General features: G+C 43.4%; 1 protein-coding gene across 2 annotated transcripts in view; it reads left to right on the forward strand.

The window, feature by feature from the left end:
* Nucleotides 1-6,913: 6,913 nt before the first annotated feature.
* SERPINE3 (serpin family E member 3) overlaps nucleotides 6,914-26,898 on the forward strand; it is a 41,169-nt gene continuing 21,184 nt past the window's right edge. For both annotated transcript variants that reach the window (XM_066380936.1, XM_066380937.1), the window contains exons 1-5: nucleotides 6,914-6,960; nucleotides 8,230-8,505; nucleotides 22,874-23,107; nucleotides 24,035-24,232; nucleotides 25,086-25,284. In XM_066380936.1, the coding sequence (XP_066237033.1) occupies nucleotides 8,247-8,505; nucleotides 22,874-23,107; nucleotides 24,035-24,232; nucleotides 25,086-25,284 (890 nt within the window). In that variant the 5' untranslated portion in view covers nucleotides 6,914-6,960; nucleotides 8,230-8,246. The remainder of the gene's footprint in view (nucleotides 6,961-8,229; nucleotides 8,506-22,873; nucleotides 23,108-24,034; nucleotides 24,233-25,085; nucleotides 25,285-26,898) is intronic.

A 26,898-nucleotide genomic window follows, 5' to 3' on the forward strand; every position in this document is an offset into this window, starting at 1 on the left:
GTGTTTTTAGCAACTTTATTTATAATTGCCAAAAATTGGGAGCAACCAACATGCCCGTCCATAGTTGAATGGATAAATATATTGTGATACATCCATACAATAAAATATTCAGCAATAAAAAGAAATGAGCTATTGAGTTTGAAACCTCACCTGGTTAAGTATGGGCTCATTCGGCTTGAGCACAGGCTCACCAGCTGGGGACAGGGTCACTGCCTTGAGGATGGGATCATAGATGTGACCCCATGGTCTCTGGACTGAGCCCAAAGGTCATTGGCTTGAAGCACAAGGTTGCTAGCTTGAGCCCAAGATTGCTGGCTTGAGCAAGGGGTCAACTGGCTGGACTCGAGCCCCCTGCAACTATGAGAAGCAATCAATGAACAACTAACGTGCCACAACTACAAGTTGATGCTTCTCATCTCTCTCCCTCCCGGTCTTTGTCTCTCTCTCTCTAGATAAAAAGAAAAAAAAAAGGAAATGAGCTATCAAGCTACAAAAAGACATGGAAGAATGTTAAATGCATATTACTAAGTGAAAGAAGTCAGTCTGAAAAGACTACAAACTATATGATTCCAACCATATGCCATCCTAGAAAAGGCAAAATTATGGGGACAGCAAAAATATCAGTGGTTACCAGGCATCGAGGGTGAGTTGTGGAGAGAAATAAATAGGGTGAAGCACAGTGAGTATTTCAGGCAATGAAACTATTCTGTATGTTACTATAATAGCAAATGTACAACATTATACATCTGACAAACCCATAGAACTGTCTGACACAAAAAGCAAACCTTAATGGACTTTAATTAATAATAACTAAAGCATATCAATAATAACAAATGTATCATACCAGTGTAACCTGTCAATAATTGGGAAACTGGAGGTAGTGTTTAATGTAGAGTTTTATGATAACTCTCTATACTTTCTGCTGAATTATTTTGGACACCTAAACCTGCCTTTAAAATAGTCTATTAATTTTTTTAATTTTTATTAATTTAAATTTATTGTGTTTATATAAATTCAAGTGTCCCACTCAATATAACATCACACCATCACCCCCACCCCCATGTCCCTTATTATACCCCCTTTTCCCCCTTCTTCCTGACTTTCTCCCCCCTTCTCTCTGGGATTTGCTGTCCTGTTATCTGTATCTCTGTGTTATGTATATATAATTTCACTAATCCCTTCACCTTCTCTGATTCCATCCTCTCTTCCTCCTTCCTCTGACAGCTGTCTCTCTGGTCCCTGTGACCCACCTCTGCCTCTATTCTGTTCCTCAGTTCACTTTGTTCATTAGATTCCACATATAAGTGAGATCATATGGTATTTGTCTTTCTCTGTTTGGCTTATTTCACTTAGCATAATAGTCTCCAGTTCCAACTATGCTGTTGTAAAAGGTAAGGTTTCCTTTAATTTTTTTTAATGGCAATGAACTTTAAAGCACAGGAATTTAATCAGGATGCATACAAGACCTCTATTTTTAAATTCTTAACATTTTATTAAAATAATCTGTCATAGAAGGTGATTTTTTTTTTTGTACCCCTCCGAAGCCGGAAACGGGGAGAGACAGTCAGACTCCCGCATGCGCCCGACCGGGATCCACCCAGCACGCCCACCAGGGGCAACTCTCTGCCCACCAGGGGGCGATGCTCTGCCCCTCTGGGGCGTCACCCTGCCGCAATCAGAGCCACTCCAGCGCCTGGGGCAGAGGCCAAGGAGCCATCCCCAGCGCCCAGGCCATCCTTGCTCCAATGGAGCCTCGGCTGCGGGAGGGGAAGAGAGAGACAGAGAGGAAGGAGGGCGGGGGGGGGGGGGTGTGGAGAAGCAAATGGGTGCTTCTCCTATGTGCCCTGGCCGGAATCGAACTCGGGTCCCCCGCACGCCAGGCTGACGCTCTACCGCTGAGCCAACCGGCCAGGGCCTAGAAGGTGATTTTAATAATGGAAAAACATTCCATAGTCTTGGATGGAATGATTCAATATTGTTACAACATTAATTCTTTCAAGATTAACCTGTAGATCCCATGCCATCATAATTAAATTTTATTTGGATTTTGAGGTAGTTAAACTTACTTTAATATTAATTTGAAGGACTAAAAGTCTATGGAAAGTTGTGTCAACTTTTTTTTTAAGTGACAGGAGGGGAGATAGTGAGACAGACTCCCCAGCCACCCTGACCAGGATCTACCTGGCAACACCCATCAGGAGCCAATGCTTGAATCAACTGAGCTATTTTTAGCACCTGAGGCCGACATCCTCAGACCAACCAATGGCTGCAGGAGGGGAAGAGAGAGAGAGAGAAGGGGGAGAGGAAAGGGGAGAGAAGCAGATGGTCACTTCTCCTGTATGTCCTGACCGGTAAGTGAACTCAGGATGTCCATATGCCAAGCCAACACTCTATTTACTGAGCCAACTGTTCAGGGCTTGAGTCAACTTTAAAAGAGAACAGTAAAGAGGAGGACCTTGTTCTATTATATAATAAGATATATTTTAAAACCATGGTAATGAAAACAGTTTAAAATAGAAATCCACCAATGGAACAGAGTAGAGAGCTCAGAAATACACCCATGTGGATGTGGGGATCTAATACATGAGAAAAAAAGCACCATTAATCAATAGAAAAAAACACCATTAATCAATAGAAAAAAACAATTTGAATAAGTCAAAATTAAAGATTTCTTTTCAATAAAGATATCATAAAGATAGTTAATATATAATGGGCAGAAAAGGAGAAGATATTTGCAATATCTAAAATTGACAAAGAATGTATTCTATCTGTGAACTTAAAATCAAGAAAGAAAAAACAAAATATAGAAAGATGGGTAAAGATTAGGAATAGGTCATTTTATAAGAGAAAACAAAAATGATAATCTTATAACAAGATGTTCTAAATCACTGGTGATCACCCAAATGCAAATTAACATAATGAAATACTATTTTGTACCAATTACACTGGAAAAATATGAAAGCTGGGAAATGCCAAGTACTGGAAGAAAGTAGGGTGTTGGTGGTATAGATGGGTGTTGTTCTTCCAGAGCTCAATCTGGAAGTATGTAGTCAAATTAAATATTTGGCTATCCTGTGACCCTGACATTCTCTTTCTGGGGATGTTAACCCAGGAAATTCCCACACAGTCCACAAGGTTGTATATGGGCTGTTTGTGCTGGAGGGGAGTTGAAGGCAACCTGGATGTTCATCAGTGGGAAAGTGGATTTACAAAACTGTGGTGGTTGCATCCCATGGAGCAGCATGGTGCCATTATCCAGCTGTTGAAAGCCAGTTTCAGATGTATACATAGCACCATAGGGATGGATCTTAAAAATACAGTGCTTATTGAAAATCATTAGGGAACATGAAGTACAAAACATAAAACCATGTATATAAATCTAAAATGCATTTACAGAAAACAACACATTTTCAAGAGCGTATTTCTAAAAGGAAGCAAAACAAAGGGGACTTTCCATGAACCAGTGTGAGGACGTAGTGTGAACTGAGGAGAAGGATTATTAGATCAATTCTCTGCACCCAAGGTCACAATAGTAACATTGAATGACTGGCTTTTACAAGTTGGATTTAAAAAAACATCTCTCAATATCTGTCCATTGTCCCTTGTTAAAGTTTCCAACCTTTTTCTTACAAGACATCAAAAAAGATGCTTTGGGGTAAAATAGCAGACTCACACCCTGGCCAGTTCAGTAACTTGCCCAAAGTCTACAGTGAGTAGAAGCAGTCACGTGAAGCCAGGCCTTTGTGCCATCTCCTCTATGCCGTCCTGAAAGCCGTTGGCAGGCAGAAAGATCAAAACTACTTATTTTGAGTCCATGCACTGGGTACCTATGAAGAACTAACTCAAGGGCCAGCCTGCAGCCACCAGCTGTGACAGCAGGAAGCCCAGAGATGGCTCCCAACCTCCCCTTCCTGGAGCGATGTCGGGGGGCGCGGGGGGCACCTGCACGGTTTTCCCTGAAAGAATTGGCAGTTTTGGCCCGGGTCGGTTTGCTCAGTGGTAGAGCGTCAGCCCAGCATGTGGATGTCCCGGGTTCGATTCCCGGCCAGGGCACACAGGAGAAGCGCCCGTCTGCTTCTCCACCCCTCCCCCTCTCCTTCCTCTCTGTCTCTCTCTTCCCCTCCCGCAGCCAAGGCTCCACTGGAGCAAAGTTGGACCAGGCACTGAGGGTGGCTCTGTGGCCTCCACCTCAGGAGCTAGAATGGCTCCAGTTGCAACAGAGCCAGGCCCCAGATGGGCAAAGCATCGCCCCCTAGCAGGCATGCCGGGTGGATCCCGGTTGGGTGCATGTGGGAGTCTGTCTCTCTGCCTCTCTGCTTTTCACTTCAAAGAAAAAAAAAAAAAAAAGACTTGACAGTTTTGTCCAGTTCTGAGATGCTGTGTGCTGGGCCACTTTGCGTTGCGCTCGGGCTGACTCTCTCAGTGCCTGTAACTTCTTTCTTTGGCTTCCGTGTGCTCCCTTTCCCTGACAAACAGCTCAAGGGCATAGACAATGGGCACTCTCCCCATACAACCCCAACCAAAAGCCCATGCAACAAAGAGGAGATGTCTAAGTATTAGTGATGTTCCAAATAAATTAATATGCAATGCTCCTACCCATCACATTAGTTTGGTAGACCTTTTGGTTTGAAAGTGATTTGTTTCTGCCTGAAAGAAATCAGGTTGTGAAAAATTAAAAACCGTGATTAAAAAGGCATTGTGCCTCATAGCAATCTATCTACAGGTGACTCACCACAGCATCCCCAGCAAATGTGGGCAGAGTAGACACACATTAAGAGCCAATAGAGTGTGGGCTGACCACCAAACGTCTTAGAATCCCACAGCCAAGAGGGATTTGGGGACCCCCTTGGTTCCTGACAGATACCACCAAGACTGTGGTGAAGAATGTGAGCCTTGGAGTCCATATGGCCCTAGCTTCAAACCCCAGCTCAACCTCTTACTGTGGACCTGAAGCAAGTATGTTAAGCTCTTTAAGCCTTAGTTTCATCATCTGCAAATTGGGGATAATAATATATTCCTCGTAGGATTATTGTGAAGATGCATTGCAATTGTGGATAGCAAGTATATAACAGAATCCCTAAAACACAGTAAGCACATAATTATGTTCAGTATTTTTATGCTTAGAATTATGATTAAGTATCACCAAGAATGGAGACTCCCTTGGCAACGCACCAGTATCCCAGCAAGGTAGAAACAGCTTGATAATCTCCGTTTATGTGGACAGAAAGCACTGTGACCTACGCAGAGTCACAGCTGAACACACTGAAGAATCAATGGCCATTCATCTTTCATTCATCCACATGTTGGAATGTTAAACCTACAGAGAAAATATTTTCTGTATGTGAAGTTTCCCTAGCATTTTGTTTTTCTTGAGAACTTTTTTTTTTTTAAGCAATGCAGAATAATACATTCCTAGAGTCAGGAAGGAATATTCACAGAAGCCACACAGCCAGAATTTTCCAACTTGGGGGATTTTTTTACAAGCACTTCCCCAGCCCAACCCCAGCAAATAGTGAATCAGGTTCTGCTCAAATAATTGCAGCTACAGGGAATTTGTGGTTTTGGAAGACAGCTCTTACAAGTTTTTGCAGTCCTCCTCGTGGTAAGCTCTTCCTTCTTAAAGCCATTAGCGTCCGCATCAAAAGTCTGTCATCAGCGGACAAGACTCTAGGTCCCGTGAGAGCTGAGCCCAGGTTGCTGGTTCACTGCCACATCCACAGGACCCATCACATTGTTTGGGAACTTAAGAGACATTTGTCGGATGGATGGCTGAATGGATGTGTGGATGGGATACCCTCTCTGGGTGCTATGGAATAAGTTCTCCATACATTCTCCCATCATACTGAGTTCAGTCCATGGCATACAATAATGTGCTTCTATCTAAATTGAAGACTTGGGGAGGTTTTATGTGAAAAAATTATAGAACTGTAATTGTCCTAAGACCTATAAACCATACTAGGCTTGAATGTCAGCAATGATACTCTGCTTTAAAGTGAGTTACCCACTGATTACAGGACTATGAGTAGTGGTGAGATGAAAAGCAGTCTCATTCATTCTGAAATATCAACACTAACAAGTACCTGAGAGATAATTACTAAGAATTGCATTTATTTCCAAATGTTGTCCTCTTTCTTTAATCTCTAACAATATGTAACCTATCGTGTATTTTGAACTTAACTTAATGCCTAAGACCTTAGCAGAAATGTATGTAATTCTGAATTGGTCACAAGGACAAACTTAGGACAAGATCTATTTATATTTTCCCAAAATGTACATTTACTCATTAACAGCATGGTCTCTTTCTCAAATTAAGTGATTGGATTTATTAACTGTTATATCTGAGAAGAGCAAGATTGTTAATAGAGCTCCAATTACAAATAAATGAATAAGTGAATTCACTTTTATTAGTAATAACTAAGGCAAGTCACCCTGTTCCAGACTGCATTGCTTGCTTTCTCTTCTGCAGAGTTTCATTCGCTAAAAGTTTTAAGTGCCCAAAGACTGATGTATTGTTTTCTTCACAGGAGGAGGGGTTTAGAAGCACTGGGTACCAGGTACCCAGTAAAAGCTCCGAGGGCAGAGTTATCAGTGGAATTCCTCAAAGTGATAAAGGGCTAGAAGAGGGCTTCCTTGCTGGTACTACCAGGTCACAAGCCTAAGAAGGCTTGATGAGTGTGTCTGGCTCCCTCCCCAGGGCCTGCTCTGCCTCTGATCGGGGCTTTGCTGGCCGGGCTGTGTCCCCTCTCCTGGCTCTCTGCAGGACCTCAGGCTCCAGGAATTTGGACCGAGTGGTAGAGACATCGCCGGCAGAGACGGCAATTGCCAGCTTCCTCCCTGTGCTGTCTTGTGATTCAAAGCAGATTCTGCTCCACTTTTTAAATAAAAAGGGGAGCACATTACTGCCAGAAACCCACCCGAACAGAATCAAGCAAGAGAACGCACCAGTCCGATCCAGAGTCCGTGAGTAAGCAGCTCATCCATGGTGAACCATGGCAGGGATGTGGCCACGGGGAGCCCAGGGACATGAAGGGGCTGACGGCTGAGTGTCCCAGAGGGAGGCGACAGGAGCTGCAGGAGCACTGGGACTTGATCATTTCACAAATGACTCTGGGCTGGGATGCACTATCTCCAAACACACATATCCAGAAAAACATCCACACACACACACACACACACACCCCACCCCGACAGTATGCAGCCATCAAAGCACCACCCTTATGCTTGGCTGCAGGAAGGAAGAATTGGAAAAAGAGAATATATTTTCACCTTGGGACTTTACCTGAAGTAAACACCACTTAGCTCAGTGGCCTTGCTTGCAAAGTTCTCATGGGAAGTGATGCTGGACTGGGTCCTTCTCACAGCAGTCCTGGCTGATACCTCTGTGCACAGCACAGGCATTGAGCCTTTGCCTTTCTCTTCTTTGCACTAATTTCCAGCTAAGCCCTCGCTTCCTTGAAGGGGGACGTTTCTCTAGGAGAAATAATGTTTGTGTAATTCTGCTCTCTATGAAAAGTAACCCTTTTTTAAAACAAAAATAACTTGCATCACAAGAATTCTTATATTCTAGGTATGATTAGCTCATGGATCAATATTTTCAGGTGCATTTATATTCTCGATATTTTATTATATACTACTCACAGAACCAGAACTTGAATCACGAGCCTGTTCCATTCCTCATGTTGTTTTCTTAAATGGTTCACTGGGCTTTCTCTACCTCATCATCTCTACATTTGAAACATAATAACAGCTACTTTGTAAGATTGTTGTAATGATTAACTGAGAAAATACAAAGTTCTTTTTAACACAGTCTGAGATATTCTTATTCTTCTTCTTATTCTTATTATTCTTATTATTATTACTATTACTGATAGACATGGCACAGCTATAAGCTGGCAAAGTACCAAGGAAAATGAGTAGGAAGTACTGCTTACATTCCTTTTTCAGCATAATTGGTTGCTTCCGACCTGACCAGGGCCTTGCCCAGGGTCACACGCCCAGTAAGGGACAGAAGCAGCCTAAAACCCAGGCCTTCCAGGTCACATTTCACAGCGAGTGTCCCTACTGCAGACACACAGAATGCAGTGGAGCAGCTGGGGGCAGGGTGAGACAGGGGGTGGGTGACCAGAACTGTAAAGGAACACTGCCCTCAGCCATCCTTGGCCCCTGAGCACAGAGCTGGACTGCCCAGGTTCTGGGCGGGATGTGACCTTCTCTCCCTCTGAACTGCAGGAGCTCTCCCTGCCTCCATGCAGCCTCCCCTGCTCTCACTCTTCCTTCCACTACTGTCCTACCTGCCCGGAGGAGACAGCGACCTCCGCGAGGCCCTGACCTTGCTGAAGACGGAGCGTGCTCTCCGCCTCTACCGAAGCGTGGCGGCAGACAGAAATGGAACAAACGTTGTCGTTTCTCCCACCGCCGTGTCCATCCCTCTGGAGATCCTGCAGTTTGGAGCCCGAGGGAACACAGGCCGGCAGCTGGCAGAGGCCCTGGGTTACACCATCCACAGTAAGTGGCCGCTCGCTCTCCTACTCACTCTGACACTCTCACTCCTGCTCATTCTTCTCCTTGCCCTGCACACAGGCTGCCTTGGGAGATGGGGGCTTCCAGTCACCGCCGTGCAGGACACCCAGAGGGAGATGACCACGTGGCAGAAATGTAATAGGAGGCATTTAAACTTTGTCGTGGTTACCCATGGTGTTTAAGGTTTCTCCCCACACCCTTTTTTTAGGGAGATAGAGGGAGGAAGAGAGGGACAGACAGGGAGAAAGATGAGAAGCATCAACTCATAGTTACATCACTTTAGTTGTTCATTGATTGCTTTCTTATATGTGCCTTGACCGGGGGGCTCCAGCTGAGCCAGTGACCCCTTGCTCAAGCCAGCGACCTTGGGCTTCAAGCCAGGGACCTTGGGCTCAAGCTGACCATGCACTCAAGCTAGTGACCCAGTACTTAAGCCGGCAACCTCAGGGTTTCGAAACTGGGTCCTCAGCATCTCAGGTCGATGCTCTATCCACTGCGCCACCATCTGGTCAGCCTTTAAGATTCCCCTTTAACCTCCGATTCCATGGCAAATTTTCAGTTTCATTTCATAAGCCCTTTTACAGTGCTTACTAGGTGACAGGCTGCATCTGAAGCACCTCACAGATACAGTGTGTCCGTAAAGTCATGGTGCACTTTTGACCAGTCACAGGAAAGCAACAAAAGACTATAGAAATGTGAAATCTGCACCAAATAAAATGAAAACCCTCCCAGTTTCTGTAGGATGATGTGGCAGCATGTGCGCATGCGCAGATGATGACGTAACACCATGTATACAGCGGAGCAGCCCACGGCCATGCCAGTCGAGATGTGGATGGTACAGAGGAAAGTTCAGTGTGTTCTGTGGCTCGCCAAATTTGAATCCATGACCAAAGTGCAACGTGAATATCGGTGCATTTATAACAAAGCACCACCATATAGGAATAACATTACTCGGTGGGATAAGTAGTTGAAGGAAACCGGTAGTTTGGAGGAGAAACCCCGTTCTGGTAGGCCATCAGTCAGTGACGAGTCTGTAGAGGCTATACAGGATAGCTACCTAAGGAACCCTAAAAAATCTGTGCGTGAGCCCACATCGAACTGCACTGAATAGGTATGAAACTGGGAGAGTTTTCCTTTTATTTGGTGCAGATTTCACATTTCTATCGTCTTTTGTTGCTTTCCTGTGACCGGTCAAAAGTGCACCATGACTTTACAGACACACTGTATTAGTCTAATTGTCACAACTGTCTTGAGGTAGGTAACTATATCATCATCCCTATTTTAGAGAAGATCAAAATAGGCACAGCATGTTCAAGCAACTTGCCCAAGGACACATCGATAGCGAGTGGCAGAGTTGAGACTCAAGCCCAGGTTGTCTGCCCCCAGGTGACCAGACTGCTTTCATAAATCTGTGACTTCTAGCCACTGCCAACTTTACCCACATATTCCTATGATTATGTGTTTTAGAACAGTTCTACCAGCAGTGGCAAGATTCTCATGAATGCCAGGTCACACAAACTTGGCTTACACTCAAGGCCTCCAGCTTAACACATGGCCTCGATAGTAACCTACCAACTCCATGCTAACACAGACACTCGTCCACATGTTTCTCTTCTCTATCTCAGAATAAGTTGTCCATAGAAAATGATGGGAGCCACAATTGTGTAAGTTAATATTTTTTAGAAAGTACAAGAACTAACACCAACACAGCTTTGGTAAGAAGCTCCTTGGAGCTTGAGCCTTGAGGTGGTACATAAAGGTCAGATGTAAGACGTCGGGCCACAGGGCACCAGCCTGCTTCCCATGCCCTCCACCTATACTCGGTCCCCTGCCAAACCAGCTCTCATGATCCTGCTGGTAAAAGGTTGTCTCTCTGGAGGTAACTGAAAACAAACAGGTTATTGAGCTGAATTGTCCTCAGCAAGTATACCCCAAAATAGACAGATCCACAGAGCCCTTCTTCAGCCACATTAGATTCAATGCAGCGCAGTTCAAGTCTGGTTGCTCTTGCTGTGCTGCTGGTGCTGTGTGTGGAACTCAGCAGCTGGGTCTCCAAGGAAAACTGAGCACAAGCAACCCCGCCTCACAGGACAATGCACATGGAAATACGCTCTTGTGCAGGGCAGTAAGTGTATTGATTTGAAGTCTGTTCATACTGGGGGGCAGGAAGTAGGATGATTTATTCCACTTGCAAATCAAGAACATTCCCAGAAGATGATATCTGAATGGGGTTATGAAGACCAAATAGAAGTAGGAAAGAGGGACCGACATTTCATCCTAACTTAAAACAGAGTCTCTGAGAGGTCAGGATTAAGAGAAAAGTGGGAAATACAAGTGTTGCTCTCCGCAGAGAAAAGGGACTGAACATAGCCAATTCTCTGTTGTCAGGTGCAATCACAGTACCTGGTTAAGCAAATGTGATGATTAGCATGGTTTCCATTGAGCCTGTTCAAGATTAGCAATGTCAAGTATGCTTAATAGTCAGACTCTGTGGAATATACTCCCACTTTTTTTTTCTTACTGATACACTGTTTTATTATTTTACAGGGTCATGGTTAACTATTATGAACAAGAATGTGCCACTTACGGAGTTGTAGTTAATAAAATACCACTGTAGTTTGGTTTGCCCCAAGGATAGCTCAAGGAATCCTGTTTATGCTACTTAAAACAACCTACCAGTTCCCACCACCTGCCCTAGCCCAGTCTTTCTTTTCAAAGTCAGTACAGACAAACATGTATTAAAAGCAGCATTAAAGTACATTCTAGGGTCTGAGGCATGGTTCCTGTCTAATCAGCAGAAAGATCTATCCAAGTTTGCAGTGGACACATGAGCACTGCCTTCTTCTCACTGTGTATCCAGCCAGTATGTGACCACCAGGAACTATGCCAGGATGCCCACCTGCTGATCAGACAGGCACAGCCTGAGACTCAGAACAGGCACCAGCAACCCAGCGATATACCCAAAGAGTCTTTGTTTTCACCACATGAATGTACAACTTCCCAATGCTCAAATCTCTAGATATTTCCATTGCTTTTCCAGGTAAGTTAAACAAAGAGGATGTTACAGTTTTCTCTCAAGCATGAGAATGCTGCTAGGAACAGAAAGAAGCCTTAGAAATGGAGGAGGCCCAGCCCCTGGGAGAGAATTCTGATTGATGATTATGTGGATTTCACTTTCACAGTCATTCTGTCATTTGATCTCCATAGAAACCACCTATACTCACTAGGCCTCGGTTAATAATCCCCATTTTACAAATGAGACAGGAAGTTAATGATTTGGCAAGATTCAGCTCAGCCAATGGGCAAGTGCCTGAGCCAGGATTCAAGTTTCAGATTCTCTGACTCCAAATCCTATATTCCTTCCACAATTCCTCAGCCTCGCTCTGGCCACTGCACAGTTGTATGAATGTATAATATCCTTGCCTTCTGTAGTTTGCACCAGAGATATCCTATTACTCTCTCAGACCAATCATTTAGATGTCATCTTAAACTTAACCCTCTTTTAATTTGCAGGCAATTAAAACAGTGTCCAAAAAATGGTTCTTGTAGCTTGAAATTTTTATGAACATTAACCTTACAAAGTCAGGGCCCACCAGATGCTGTGTTATACTCAGGAAGTTCAGTTCAGACAAGGTTTTAACATGGAAGGCAGTCTCCATGCCAGCCTTGCTGATGAGCTAAACGGCTGTGCCGCAGCAAGAAAGACCCACAGAAATACCGTTTCTTCCACCGTTCTCCTCTCACTCTGTGTGCTTCCTGGCACCTTCTCCTCACATGGTGCACACCTCCTTCAGGATAGTTCTGATCCACTGCAGCCCGTGGCTTCCCTTCCTCAACCTCCCTCCCTGCTTGGTATGCTAGGAGAGCCACCACACCCCTGTCCAGCTAGAAAGATGGCTTTCTAGGAGCAAGAGGCCAGAAGGAATGAAGCCAGCAGTGACAGGGTTCTCTGAGAAGAGTTCTTTGTCATTGCTCACATCAGTCCCTTTTTGCCCCATCACCAACAAGGACCTAGGTCCTACATGGCAATAAAGCAGAATCGGAGGCTTTGTGCCCCATATGCTTTGTGCCCATGTTCATTCCAAGAGGACAAGGCTCTGCCAAGCAGGGGACAGAGAGCTCCCAGCCACCTGTCCTTCACCTGTGGGCAGGAGGGCAATGACCCTGAGCAAGTTTATTCACTTGTCTGAGTCCCACTCCCACATCTATAAGTGGAGGTCATATAGCACTTTAATTCCCAGGGTTGTTAAAGGATTAAATGTGATCATCAAGGCAGAGCGTTTGGTGCAGCCTGCGGACACCACCGAGCAGCCAGCCCTTTTTTCTATTCCGGTGCTGGACACCCCGCAGCGTCTGGGAAACTCTGCCTGGGTGCGAGTGGGCGGAGCACACTAGGCTCAGGTGAGGAGAACATCTCTCAAGCCAACTAATTCTGCTACTTTAATATGTCCGGCTAAAATAACAGTTGGTCCCCTGGCCCTTCCCAAAGGTCACACTATGGACCACTGAGATGACTCATTTCACCTCTGCAGACAGTCAACATTTCACAGGGACAAGATTCTCTAAGTACCTATGATCTCCTCAGGAGAGGATAATCTGATGAGTATTATTTTTCATTCATTTCTTTTCTCACGAAAATAAAAGGCAAGCATTGAAATTGGGCTATAATTCATGAGATATATACATTCTGAGTTATTTTTTTTACAGTTGTAGATTCTATGAAGTGAAATGTTCTTAGAGTGAAATCTGTCCAGAACTGTGCCCTGCGCCTGGCAGCCGAGGGCTCCGGCGGGGTGAAGCGTGGGTGCCCCGGCCCCTGCAGAGAACTTTGGCCAGGCAGGTCGGGAGTCTGCTGCTGCCTCCTGGCCTGGCCTCCCTGACATGAAGGGTTTCCAAGTGGGTGGATCCCAGGGCAGGTCAGAGACACATTCCAACAGGTGTCCTGAGAGAACCAGCCAAGGCATGGTGGTGTGGGGAGAGGGTATAAATCGTGTGTCACACAGAGGAGATCAGTTTAGTTTCCGTAGTGTAGTGGTTATCACGTTCGCCTAACACACAGAGGAGATCTGTGGACAACCAGGGGGCTGTGCCTAAGAGGCAGGAGAGGCAAGGGAAATGAAGAAAAGGGCCATGTTCCAGAGCCAGCCTGCCCTGGAAGGACACTGACTGGTGGGGAAGCCCAGCCTGCAGGTGTCAGGAGCAGGAAGCTCGGGATCCTCAGCTGTGTTCTGACTCAGCGGTGGGCGAGGCCTCACTCCAGCTGCAGATGCCCAGGGCAGAAGATGAGCCACAGTTGTGGATGATGCTAGAGTGGAGAAGGAATCAAAGGAATCCGCATTGATCATGGAGGCAGGGAAGGGAGCGATCTCTTGTATGAGCAGTAAATAACTAGGAGACAAGCTGTCACCCAAGAAGGTGGAAACTATTGACTCTCTCAAATGCTTGTTATTTCCTCAACCTCCATGCAGGCTCTCACTGATGTAAATAACACAAGCTATCTGCTGGTCTTAGGGAGCAGGAGTGGGGGATGAGAGGCATTCTTACCTTTACTCTGTGTTTCTTCAATTGAAAGCATAGTTCTGAAAGAGATTGCATCCAAATGTCACTGATGTTTGTGAAGTGCAGTCATGGGGGTGATTTTAGGCCCTGTACAAGATCTATTAACCATCTGACACTTTGGCCAAGATCTATCTCTGTTTTGTTTTGTTTTTTAATTTTTATTAATTTTAATGGGGTGACATCAATAAACCAGGGTACATATGCTCAAAGAAAACATGTCCAGGTTATCTTGTCATTCAATTATGTTGCATACCCATCACCCAAAGTCAGATTGTCCTCCGTTACCTTCTATCTAGTTTTCTTTCTGCCCCTCCCTCTTCCCCTCTCCCTCCCTCTCCTCCCCCCCCCCATTAACCACCATACTCTTGTCCATGTCTCTTAGTCGCATTTTTATGTCCCACCTATGTATGGAATAATGCAGTGCTTGTTTTTTTCTGATTTACTTATTTCACTCCGTATAATGTTATCACGATCCCACCATTTTGTTGTAAATGATTCGATGTCATCATTTCTTATGGCTGAGTAGTATTCCATAGTGTATATGTGCCACATCTTCTTTATCCAGTCATCTATTATAGGGCTTTTTGGTTGTTTCCATGTATTGGCCACTGTGAACAATGCTGCAATGAACATGGGGCTGCATGTGTCTTTACATATCAATGTTTATGAGTTTGGGGGGTATATACCCAATGTAGGGATTGCTGGGTCATAAGGTAGTCCTATTTTCAGTTTTTTGAGGAACCACCATACTTTCTTCCATAATGGTTGTACTACTTTACATTCCCACCAACAGTGAATGAGGGTTCCTTTTTCTCCACAGCCTCTCCAACATTTGCTATTACCTGTCTTATTAATAATAGCTAATCTAACAGGTGTGAGGTGGTATCTCATTGCAGTTTTGATTTGCATTTCTCTAATAACTAATGAAGATGAGTATCTCATATATCTGTTGGCTATTTGTATTTCTTCCTGGGAGAAGTGTCTGTTCATGTCCTCTTCCTATGTTTTTATTGGATTGTTTGTTTGTTTGTTGTTGAGTTTTATGAGTTCTTTGTATATTTTGGATATTAGGCCCTTATCTGAGCTGTTGTTTGAAAATATCATTTCCCATTTAGTTGGCTGTCTGTTTATTTTGTTGTCAGTTTCTCTTGCTGAGCAAAACCTTCTTAGTCTGATGTAGTCCCATTCATTTATGTTTGCCTTCACTTCCCTTGCCTTTGGAGTCAAATTCATAAAATGCTCTTTAAAACCAAGGTCCATGAGTTTAGAACCAATGTCTTCTTCTATGTACTTTTTTGTTTCAGGTTTTATATTTAGGTCTTTGATCCATTTTGAATTAATTTTAGTACAAGGGGACAAACTGTAGTCGAGTTTCATTCTTTTGGATGTAGCTTTCCAGTTTTCCCAGCACCATTTGTTGAAGAGGCTTTCTTTTCTCCATTGTGTGTTGTTGGCCCCATTATCAAAAATTATTTGACCATATATATGTGGTTTTATTTCTGGACTTTCTATTCTGTTCCATTGGTCTGAGTGTCTATTTTTCTGCCAATACCATGCTGTTTTGATTGTCGTGGCTCTGTAATATAGTTTGAAGTCAGGTATTGTAATGACCCAGCTTCATTCTTTTTCTTTAGGATTGCTTTGACTATTAGGGGTTTTTTATAATTCCATATAAATCTGATGATTTTTTGTTCCATTTCTTTAAAAAATGTCATTGGAATTTTGATGGGAATTGCATTAAATTTGTATATTACTTTGGGTAATATGGCCATTTTGATTATATTTATTCTTCCTATCCAAGAACAAGGAATATTTTCTATCTTATTGTATCTTTTTCGATTTCCCTTAAAAATGCTTTGTAGTTTTCATTATATAGGTCCTTTACATTCTTTGTTATGTTTATTCCTAGGTATTATATTTTTTTGGTTGCAATCGTGAAGGGGATTATTTTTTTGAATTCATTCTCTAATGTTTTATTGTTGGCATATAGAAAGGCTATGGACTTTTGTATATTAATTTTGTATCCTGTGACCTTACTGTATTGGCTTATTGTTTCTAATAATCTTTTTGTGGAGTCTTTGGGGTTTTTGATGTATAGGATAATATCATCTGCAAAAAGTGATTCCTTTACTTCTTCTTTTCCAATATGGATGCCTTTTATTTCTTTGTCTTGTCTGATTGCTCTGGCCAGAACCTCTAGCACCACGTTAAATAAGAGTGGAGAGAGTGGACAACCCTGTCTTGTTCCTGATTTAAGGGGGAAAACCTTCAGTTTTGTGCCATTTAATATGATGTTAGCTGATGGTTTATCATATATGGCCTTTATCATGTTGAGATATTTTTCTTCTATACCCATTTTGTTGAGTGTCTTAAACATAAAATTGTATTGTATTTTATTGAATGCCTTTTCTACATCTATTGATAAGATCATGTGGTTTTTGTTCTTTGTTTTGTTGATATGGTGTATTACGTTAACCATTTTACGTATGTTAAACCATCCTTGAGATTCTGGGATGAATCCCACTTGATCATGATGTATTATTTTTTTAATATGTTGTTGTATTAGATTTGCTAGTATTTTATTTAGTATTTTAGCATCTGTATTCATTAGAGATATTGGTCTGTAGTTTTCTTTTTTTGTGCCGTCTTTGCCAGGTTTCAGTATGAGGGTTATGTAGGCCTCATAAAATGTGTTTGGAAGTATTGCTTCTTCTTCAATTTTTTGAAAGACTTTGAGTAGAATAGGAACCAATTCTTTGAATGTTTGACAGAATTCACTAGTATAACCGTCTGGGCCTGGATTTTTATTTTTGGGGAGGTTTTTAATAGTTTTTTCTATTTCTTCCCTGCTAACTGGTCTGTTTAGGCTTTCTGCTTCTTCTTGACTCAGTCTAGGAAGGTTGTATTGTACTAGGAATTTATCCATTTCTTCTAGATTGTTGAATTTAGTGGCATATAGTTTTTCGTAGTATTCTACAATAATTCTTTGTATATCTATGATATCTGTGGTGATTTCTCCTCTTTCATTTTGGATTTTGTTTATATGAGTCCTTTCTCTTTTTTCCTTGGTGAGTCTTGCCAAGGGTTTGTCAATTTTGTTGATCTTTTCAAAGAACCAGCTCCTTGTTCTATTAATTTTTTCTATAGTTTTTCTGTTCTCTATTTCATTTATTTCTGCTCTGATTTTTATTATCTCCTTTCTTCAGCTGGTTTTGGGTTGTCTTTGTTCTTCTTTTTCTAGTTCCTTAAAGTGTGAAGTTAAGTGGTTCACTTGGGCTCTCTCTTGTTTGTTCATATAGGCCTGAAGTGATATGAACTTGCCTCTTATCACTGCTTTTGCTGCATCCCATAGATTCTGATATGTCGTATTTTCATTTTCATTTGTCTGTATATATCTTTTGATCTCTGCACTTATTTCTTCTTTGACCCATTCATTTTTTAAAAGTATGTTGTTTAGTTTTCACATTTTTGTGGGTTTTTTTTCTCTTTTTTGCAGTTGAATTCTAGTTTCAAGGCTTTATGATCAGAAAATATGCTTGGTACAACTTCAATTTTTCTGAATTTGCTGATGTTGTTTTTGTGGCCCAACATATGGTCCATTCTTGTGAATGTTCCATGTACACAAGAGAAAAATGTATACTCTGTCACTTTGGGATGATATATCCTGTAGATGTCTATCATATCCAGGTCTTCTAGTGTTTTGTTAAGGCCATTATATCTTTATTGGTTTTCTGTTTGGATAAATGATCTAGTGTCTACGGCCATACCACCCTGAACGCGCCCGATCTCGTCTGATAAATGATCTAGAGCTGTCAGCGGTGTATTGAGGTCTCCAAGTATGATTGTATTTTTCTTAGTTTTTGTTTTAGGGTCAATAAGTAGCTGTCATATATTTTGGTGCTCCTTGGTTTGGTGCTTATATATTAAGAATTGTTATGTCTTCTTGATTCAGTGTTCCCTTAATCATTGTGAAATGACCATTTTTGTCTCTGAGTACTTTTTCTGTCTTGTAGTCAGCATTATTAGATATGAGTATTGCTACACTTGCTTTTTTTTTGGATGTTATTTGCTTCAAGTATTGTTTTTCAGCCTTTCACTTTGAATTTGTTTTTATCCTTGTTGCTTAGATGTGTTTCTTGTAGGCAGCATACAATTGGATTTTCTTTTTAAATCCATTTTGGTACTCTGTGTCTTTTTATTGGTGAGTTTAATCCATTTACATTTAGTGTAATTATTGGCACTTGTAGGTTCCCTATTGCCATTTTATAAATTGCTTTCTGTTAGTTTTGTATCTTGTTTGATTCTTCTCTTTTGTTTTTCTATCATTTGTTTTTGTTTGGTTGTATTCCATACTTCTTTCCTCTGTTGCTACCTTTTTTAAGTCATATGCTTCTGTGGTGGTGTTTTCAAGGGTGGTTACCATTAAGTAATGAAAGGGTACCTACCATGTTCATTGTAGTACACTATTTTATGAGTGCTTCTACACTCCATCGTCCTTTGCTACTATTAATCTCCATCCTCTCCCCCCTTTTTTTGTTTTTGTTGTCACAGTTTAAATTTGGTTTTATTGTGTTCTTGGTGGAGCTTTTACTTGTGGTTTTGCTTTGTTTTGTTCTTTTTATCTGGTTGGAAAACCCCCTTCAATAATTCCTGGAGTGGGAGTTTTCTGGTGATAAATTCCCTCATCTTTTCTGTATCTGTGAATGTTTTTATTTCTCCTTCATATTTGAAGGATAGCTTTGATGGGTATAGTATTCCTGGATGAAAGTTCCTCTCTTTCAGGAATTTAAATATTGGGGTCCACTCTCTTCTAGCTTATGGAGGTTCTGCTGAGAAATCCAATGATAAACTAATAGGCCTTCCTTTATATGTTGTATTCTTCTTTTCCCTGGCTGCCTTGAGAATTTTTTCTTTGTCGTTGGTTTGTGCGAATATCATTATGATGTGCCTTGGAGTAGGTTTGTTGGAGTTAAGAAAACTCGGAGTTCTGTTTGCTTCTTGAATTTGAGGCTTTAGTTCTTTCCACAGGCTTGGGAAGTTCTCATATATTGTTTGTTTGAATATGTTCTCCATTCCATTTTCTCTTTCTTTTCCCTCTGATATACCTATTATTCTTATGTTAGTCTTTTTGATGAAGTTAGACAATTCCTGTAGGGCTTTCTCATTTTTAAAAATTTTTTTAAATTTTTATTTTTTTTCAGGGACAGAGAGAGAGAGTCAGAGAGAGGGATAGATAGGGAAAGACAGACAGGAACAGAGAGAGATGAGAAGCATCAATCATCAGTTTTTTGTTGTGACACCTTAGTTGTTCATTGATTGCTTTCTCATATGTGCCTTGACCATGGGCCTTCAGCAGACCGAGTAACCCCTTGCTCAAACCAGCAACCTTGAGTCCAAGCTGGTGAGCTTTTGCTCAAACCAGATGAGCCCGTGCTCAGGCTGGCAACCTCGGGGTCTCAAACCTGTGTCCTTCTGCATCCCAGTTCGGTGCTCTATCCACTGCGCCACCGCCTGGTTAGGCTCATTTTTTAAATTTTTGAGTCTCTTTCTTCTTCTCTCTGTTGTGCCTCAAGTTGCTTGTCTTCTATTTCACTAACCCTACCTTCTATCTGGCCTGTTCTATTAGCTAAGCTTGTTACCTTGTTTTTCAGTTCGTGAATTGAGTTTTTCATCTCTGTTTGATTTGTTTTTATAGTTTTAATTTCCTTGGTAATATATTCTTTGTGTTCATTGAGTTGTTTTCTGAGCTCCCTAAATTACCTTTCTGTGTTTTCTTGTGGAGCTCTGAGTATTTTTAGGATTTCTATTTTAAATTCTCTGTCATTTAGCTCCAAGTTTTCTAATATATTAAATTTTTTCTCCATAGATATTTCCTCATCTATCTGTGCTACATCTCTGTCTTTTGTATCCATGATATTGGATTTCCTTTTCCTTAATGGCATCTGAGGGTGGTTTTGTTGATAGTACTAATGGGAATTAATAAAGAATAAAAAGTAAAACAAAAAAAAGAAAAAGAAAATTTATTATTTCCCTTTTTTTTTCTCCTCTCCTCTCCCCTCCCCTCCTCCTTGAGAAAAAATTGTGATGAACTGTGAATTATTTTGTGCTAAATAAAACATAAACTACCTATAACAGAAGGCCTGAGTTGGGGAGAAGTGATAAAGGGGCAAAAAAGGGGGTATGGACCCACAAAATGCAAAAAAGGAAAAAATTGGGGTCAAGAATAAAATGGTTTGCTTTTAGGTGATGGTTGACTAAGAGATATGATGAGAGGAATAAGAGGAAAACAGGGAAAAGGGGAAAAATTACTATTAAGTGGAGCAAAAACTAGATAAAATGGAGAGCCAGGTTTGGGAGCACTGCTAATAAGTTAAAAAGGCGAAGTAAAAAGTGCCACAAAGAAAAATTTGAGTCCCAAATAAAATAATTTCTTTGTGATTGAGGATTTAATGAGAGGAAAAGTAAAGGAGAAAAGAAGAAACTAATATAGAGGGAGAAAAAAGAAAGAGGAAAAAACAAAAAAAAAGAAAAAAGAACAAAAAGAGAGAGAGTTAAGGGTTTTGGAGTGCATCCCTCATAGAGAGAAAGAAAGAAGAAAAGAAAGAAAATGGGAAATGTAACACTTATGGGTAGTATAGTTCAAGAAGAGGGAAGAATAATATGGGCAGAGAATAAAACAACCAAAGTGGAAGAAGAAGAAAATAATCAAGACAAGATGATGAAAGAAATAAACAAAAAAAAAAATGGAAAAGGTTATAAAGTCTGTGGATTTTTCTTTATTTTGAGAGGCTATCTTCTTCCTTTTTCTTTCCTCTCCTTCTTCCTGGTCAGTGACTCTGTACCCCAGGTTCTGCCCCTGTGGCTCACTTAGGTAAAGGTTTGCAGTTGATAAGTCTCTATGGCGATGTCATATATTAGGCTTCAGTCTCGTTGGCAGTCGAGGCTCGTTAGCATTTGCAGGCTCTGACAGTGAGAGAGTCCGTTTTCCCAGAGCCTCTCTCCTAGTCTTTCCTTCCTGAATTAGCAGCCTGATTATCCAGCTATGGGGTTGCTGCTGCCTCTGCCTGGAGAGTAAGAGGCTCAAAGAGCTGGAAAATCCCCGCTCTATCCCCACCCAGCTCAAGGCTCTGGGTAAGGCTCTGTCAGTCAGAGCCGCTAGCATAATCAGGCGGGCCTGGAAGCCAATTGCTTTCAAGGTGCCTTTCTATGCACCTCCAGGAGTGTCCAGTATGCCTCAGCACTCTGTCGGATCACTCTCCCCAGGCTTTTGCACTTTGTAACATGTTTGTTCTGGGTAGAAGATACCCTAGTCGCTGTTTGCAAAACAGGAGGTCTTACAAGCTGCCAAATCCCTCTTTTTAATGTATAGCCCTGAGTATGAAAGCTCTGCCAATCAGAAGTTGCCCCTACCCCTACATGCATAGCAAGAGGCACTAAAGAATATCACACCTCTTGTCTTAGATCGCTGAACTGAGAGAGATCTTGTCAGTTAGAGTCACATAGGTCAGTTGGGAGGTGAGCAGACTGTGGGTTAAGCTAATCCTTCCTGGGTCTGTTAGCTTGTATGGCTGGGTGAGGCGCCCCGCCCGCCCGGAGAAGTTCAGGTGTAGGGAAGTTCACTTTCGTGTACTCCCTGCATGACGTTGTTCGGGGTGCAGGGTGACCACACCAAGACTCTGGTCACAGCCCACGCAAAGGCCTCTGACTCTTCCCCTCTGTCCGGTAACACAGGTGCCCACTCCCAGGGTGCTAGGAGGAACCTCTCGCACACTATCCGCGCTTGATGACCAGTATATCAGGTCTAATGGCTGCCGCCACTCACCCATCTTTGTCAGGGTCTAGCACGGGCGTTAGCTTGTGTTGGTTGGGTCGCCGCATGCACAGTCTTTCCTTGGCTTGGACGTCTGTGCCACAGCCTGGCTCTCTCCACCCCCTTTGCCCGCCTTAGCTCCTACTCTCTCAGTTCCAAGTGAAAGCAGCCCTTGCTTAGGTTAGTGAGGAAGACAGAGTGTTCCTTTCTCCGTCTTATTTCCTTCAGAGTTGATTATATATTTAGTCAATTTTTCGCTTGATCATACCTTCGTGTTCAGTGTGTGGGGCTTCTAGACGCTCCAAGGATAGATTTTTCTGTCTCTAGTTGAAGAGCTTGTTGAAATTTTGGGGAGATTTATCGGTATCACTCCTCACAGTGCCATTCTCTCCTATCTCTGTTTACTTGTGACTTTCTCCATAAATTGGTGACTTAGTAAATATATGGAGCCCCATTTCCCTGTACACCAGACCTGCAGCTTTTCCGCCCTCTCTACTCATGCTTGATCATCATTTCTGAATCAGAGTTTAAGAAGCCCTGGCTGGTTGGCTCAGCGGTAGAGCATCGGCCCAGCATGTGGAAGTCCCGGGTTCAATTCCCAGCCAGGGCACACAGGAGAAGCACCCATCTGCTTTTCCACCCTTCCCCTTTTCCTTGTAACTTCGGAAAATAAAACAAAATTTTAAAAAAGAGTTTAAGGAAAAGAAGCCCCTGGGATGTCTGTAGTTTCCCCATACAACTTAATCACAGCTTGACTTGCTTCAGATCTAGCATGATTTTTCCCCCAACTTGTGTGGATCTGTAAATTCAGGCTAATTTCTGATCAGTTTTGCTGTGACCTGACCTGACTGGCTGTATGTGGTAAGTGGACCTCATGAAATAAGAGGAGAGTGCCGGAGCTGCATTGCAGTGCAGTGTGCAAATGGAACTGTGCTAACTCCCTGCTCACACCACTGTCAGTTTATCCAAACACCTTTCCCACAGACCCAACAGTGAGAGAGTTCTTGCATGCTGTTTACGCCACACTACGCAACCCCAGACAAGGCACCAAGATGGAGCTGGCCTGCACCCTTGCCGTGCACACAGGGGTGCCACTCTCCCCTTGCTTTGTGGAGTGGGTTTCCTGGTGGGCCAACTGCAGCCTGGAGCCAGCCAACCTAAGCGAGCCCAACAGCACTACCGGCCAGGCCATGGAGTGGGTCTCCAGGAAGAATGCAGGTAAGACAAGACTGTCAATCTCAATGAGGCTAATGTCAGGTGGCTACAAGACCAAACACCAGCTATTACTTGTCAGAAGCCATAAAGATGCATACTTGAACTGCCTTCAAATGCAGCACAAGTTTGTACTCTTGAGTGCCCTACATGGACTTAAAAATCCCCTGTTTCAGCTCATGCTGAAGGTCCAAGGTCACAGCTCCTCTCAACCCATGGACAATTGTCTTCTAAGGAAGAGGAGCAGGTGGAAGAGCCTGAGGTCTGGGACCAGGCTACGAGGATTCAAATCCAAGCTTTCTTTCTATCTTGTGCAGCTGAGTGGATGATGGCTTTGCCACTCCATGGTCCATGGCTCGGGACAGCCTCTCCAAGGCTCAGTGTCCCCATCTGTAAAATTGGGAATAACAACAGAGCTGGTGAGAGAAGTTAGTGAGGGTTTTTTAAAGCAGTTAGAACAGAGGCCAGCATAAAGTACATGTTTGATAGGACTGGGCAAAGATCACCCATGGGGAGTGATCAGCCTCCTCCTCTGTCTAGAGAGATTTAAATTTAAAGAGTGTTTCCTGGGTTCCCTGGAAGTGTTGTCTGAGCAGAGGCCCTGGCAGGACTGAGGCCCAGCGTCAGGGAGCTGGGGGGAGGGGAGGCATCACTGAGCAGCGTCTCCTGGCGCAGCACGCAGTCCCTTCCAGAGGTCTGCGGAGCCGTGCATGCCCCACGCTTCCCGGGAAACGGGCCCCAGAATGAACCAGCTGGAGCATCCCAACATGAACAGAAAACTAAATCTTGGTCCTTAGCAACAGCTAGTCATAAACAAGATTTGCAACTAATAGATACTAATAAGCAGATTACAGATGCAGCTTTGTGGCTGCCTCGGCACCCTCCAGAGCGCATGCACAGGTGTCTGCCATACCATCTCTCTCCCACTTGCAGGTGAGGACCCAGGGGGCTCGGTGCAGAACCGAGGTGCTGCAGCATCCGCTCAGCTGGAGCTTATAAGTGCCATGTCTTTCCGAAGTGCTTGGTGGCAAACATTCCCATCCACGGACACTCAGCTCCTGCCTTTCACCTGTGCGCAGGGCCACGTCCTCCAGGTCCCTATGATGTACCAACTGGCTGAGGTCAACTACGGTGAGCTCCTCCCCACCCCGGAGCAGCGAGGGCCTGGGGAGGGGCAGGTCCGCTCTGCAAGGAGCAAGCTGAGTTTTCCTGCAGCTGCTTCTGTGTGCCATGCATGGAGCAAGGGAAGCTGCGGGAGCCAGGAGAGGACAGTGAGGGGACAGAGGGGGAGAGAAACCCATTTCATGCTCAACATTTCCCTCTGCACTTGGTAAATGGGCGAGTTTGGACCAAACCCTCCCCTGGCAGGTATTCCCATACAACAGACATAGCTTCACTGTCTGGTGCTGAGAAAGGAGATGGAAGATTGAGATCATGTCTAAAATGAGAGCATGCCTGCACCAAAAGTGTCTCGGTCCTGAGATACCACCATTCTGCCTGCCCACACTGTGGGTGGTCACTCATGCCAGCAAGTGCCAGGCAGCCCCCATCCTGGTGGACTGGTCTGCGGTGTGGAAGATTTCAGATGACATCTGGGTTTATGGCTTTCACTCAAAGATAGGAAGATCTGGCACAAAGAGCCTGGGTCCCCACATGGCCATAATAGGCCAAGATTATAGTGGCTGCCCCTTTAAGACAGGGTGGTTTTCCCATGTGTCATAGTCCCCACCATGCCCAACCACTGCAGGCCCTGTGGTTCAAGACTTGTGAAGGTATCTTAGAGATTCTAGGTCCTAAGATCAGAGAAGGTAACCATAGCACCTAATAGTCTTTGGCCTCAAACTGCTTCCTGAAAGTGAGGTGGACACCCTGTTAATAAAATGAATTGTTTCCAAGTCTATGAGCCTGTCCTTCCCAGAGCCTGGGACTGTTTGGTTCCCCGGGTACTGGGACAGATCTATTCCCCCATCCATTGAACTTCCAGGCCAGTTCCAGGACCCTGTGGGCCATCAGGTGGGAGTGCTGGAGCTGCCTTATCTGGGAAGTGCAGGGAGCCTCTTCCTGGTGCTGCCATGTGACAAAAACACCCCACTGAGCCACGTTGAGCCTCACCTCACAGCCAGCATCATCCACATCTGGACCTCCAGCCTGCGGAGAGCCCGGATGGAAGTGCTCCTTCCTAGGTAAGCATCTGCAGCATCGCCATAGGGCGCTCTGCAGCCTCTTCGGTCAGCCAGGCCTGGATTAGAGAGCCAGGCAGTCTGTCATGGGTTTGTCCTTAATCATTTGGCCAGCTTGTCTAATGTACCCCTACAGGGTAGGCCAAGGGGGAGTCACCCTAGAGTTTGGGTCCATTTCAGAGTCACTTCTGACTAGCTCATGACACAGACTGGAAGGAACTATCTTCCTGGGGTCTTCTTGAGAAGAGCTTCCACACCCCCACTGGGCCAGACGGGCCCCTAGACCCCCACGCCAGCTCATGCCCCAGCCGGCTGTCTGGCAGGCAGAGAAGGGCAGTGCAGTCACAGTGAGAGAATGTACCCCAAATCTATCACATCCTATGAGCATACAACTGTCACTTTTCCAAAACAAAAAGGCAAGATAGCTTATGTAATGGAACAAATACAGATATAATTCTAATCAGAAGACAAATTAAGGCACAAGTATTTAAGACTTTAATTTTTTGTGCTGAAGTTTTCTTCCTGTCACCTCTAAGTAGATAGAGGTGAGCCTTTCTTTAAGAAAATCCAACAGATAAAAATATGGATTGTTAAAAAAGTTAAATGGTTATATAAAAACCTTTGGTTATAAAAACCTTTTTGTAAAACTCATAACTTTGCAAAAGATTCCCCATTGAACTTCTTTAAATGAATGAACAGCTTCTCCAGTACATTTGAAATGAGGGTAAATTTACAGTGACTTTGGATCAGCATTAAGTGGAGAACATTTCCAGAGTGTGGATTCTTAACGCTCCTTCCCACCTTGGCCCCTCTCCTGACCAGGTTCTTAGCTCTGTTGAGTCCAGACCTTGGCAGTGCTCCCTCCAGGAGTCAGAAATAAGTTCAGGCACTGGAATAAAAATGCCCAGAGAGAGACCCATTAAGTTAAGGGCCAAGGCCTAAGGTGGCATCTGGCACGGCCAAGGCAGAAGGTGAAGTTAACTCTACGATAAAGCCTATCTCTCCAAACCAAATATTTGGATCTCAAATCAAAGCACAAACACTGGGTATCTCAACAGCTCTCTCTGGCTTGCAGCAGAAGCAACACTAACATTTCTGTTACATTTGAGAAAAGCTCTTGAAAGAAGAGCTTTCAATGTTAGAAGTAGAGAGAAAAGGCAACCTGGTGAGGAAGTTTTCCATAATCTTTTTGGATTTAGGAGACAGACGGCTGACTTCATCCTGGAGCAGTTGATGAAAGGAGGAGGCCCCAGAAAAATGTCCAGCTCCATTGAGCACTATCAGCTGTCATAGATTCGACCTTTAGAATTTGCTAATTTTAAATGCCTGAAAAATGCTGGAGAATGGGGAGGGACAAGGGAGCAGAGATCATAGTAACTAACACAAGTAGTAGTTAACACTTGATCCTGTTCTGAGAACTTTTTTAAAATCTCCTTGAGATTATTAGGGCTGCTGTCCAAGAAGGATAGAAATTTTTAGAAAAATGAGGATAGTTCATTGGCAAAACATACCAAGTTTTTAAAAAAAGGTTTAAATCCTTTAGGGAATAAGTAGAGACAGAATTAAAACTATTTTAGGTCTAGCTTTGGGTACAAACCTTTGGACCACGATTGACAC

Source organism: Saccopteryx leptura, chromosome 4 (assembly GCF_036850995.1).
Source record: "Saccopteryx leptura isolate mSacLep1 chromosome 4, mSacLep1_pri_phased_curated, whole genome shotgun sequence".
NCBI lineage: Eukaryota > Metazoa > Chordata > Mammalia > Chiroptera > Emballonuridae > Saccopteryx > Saccopteryx leptura.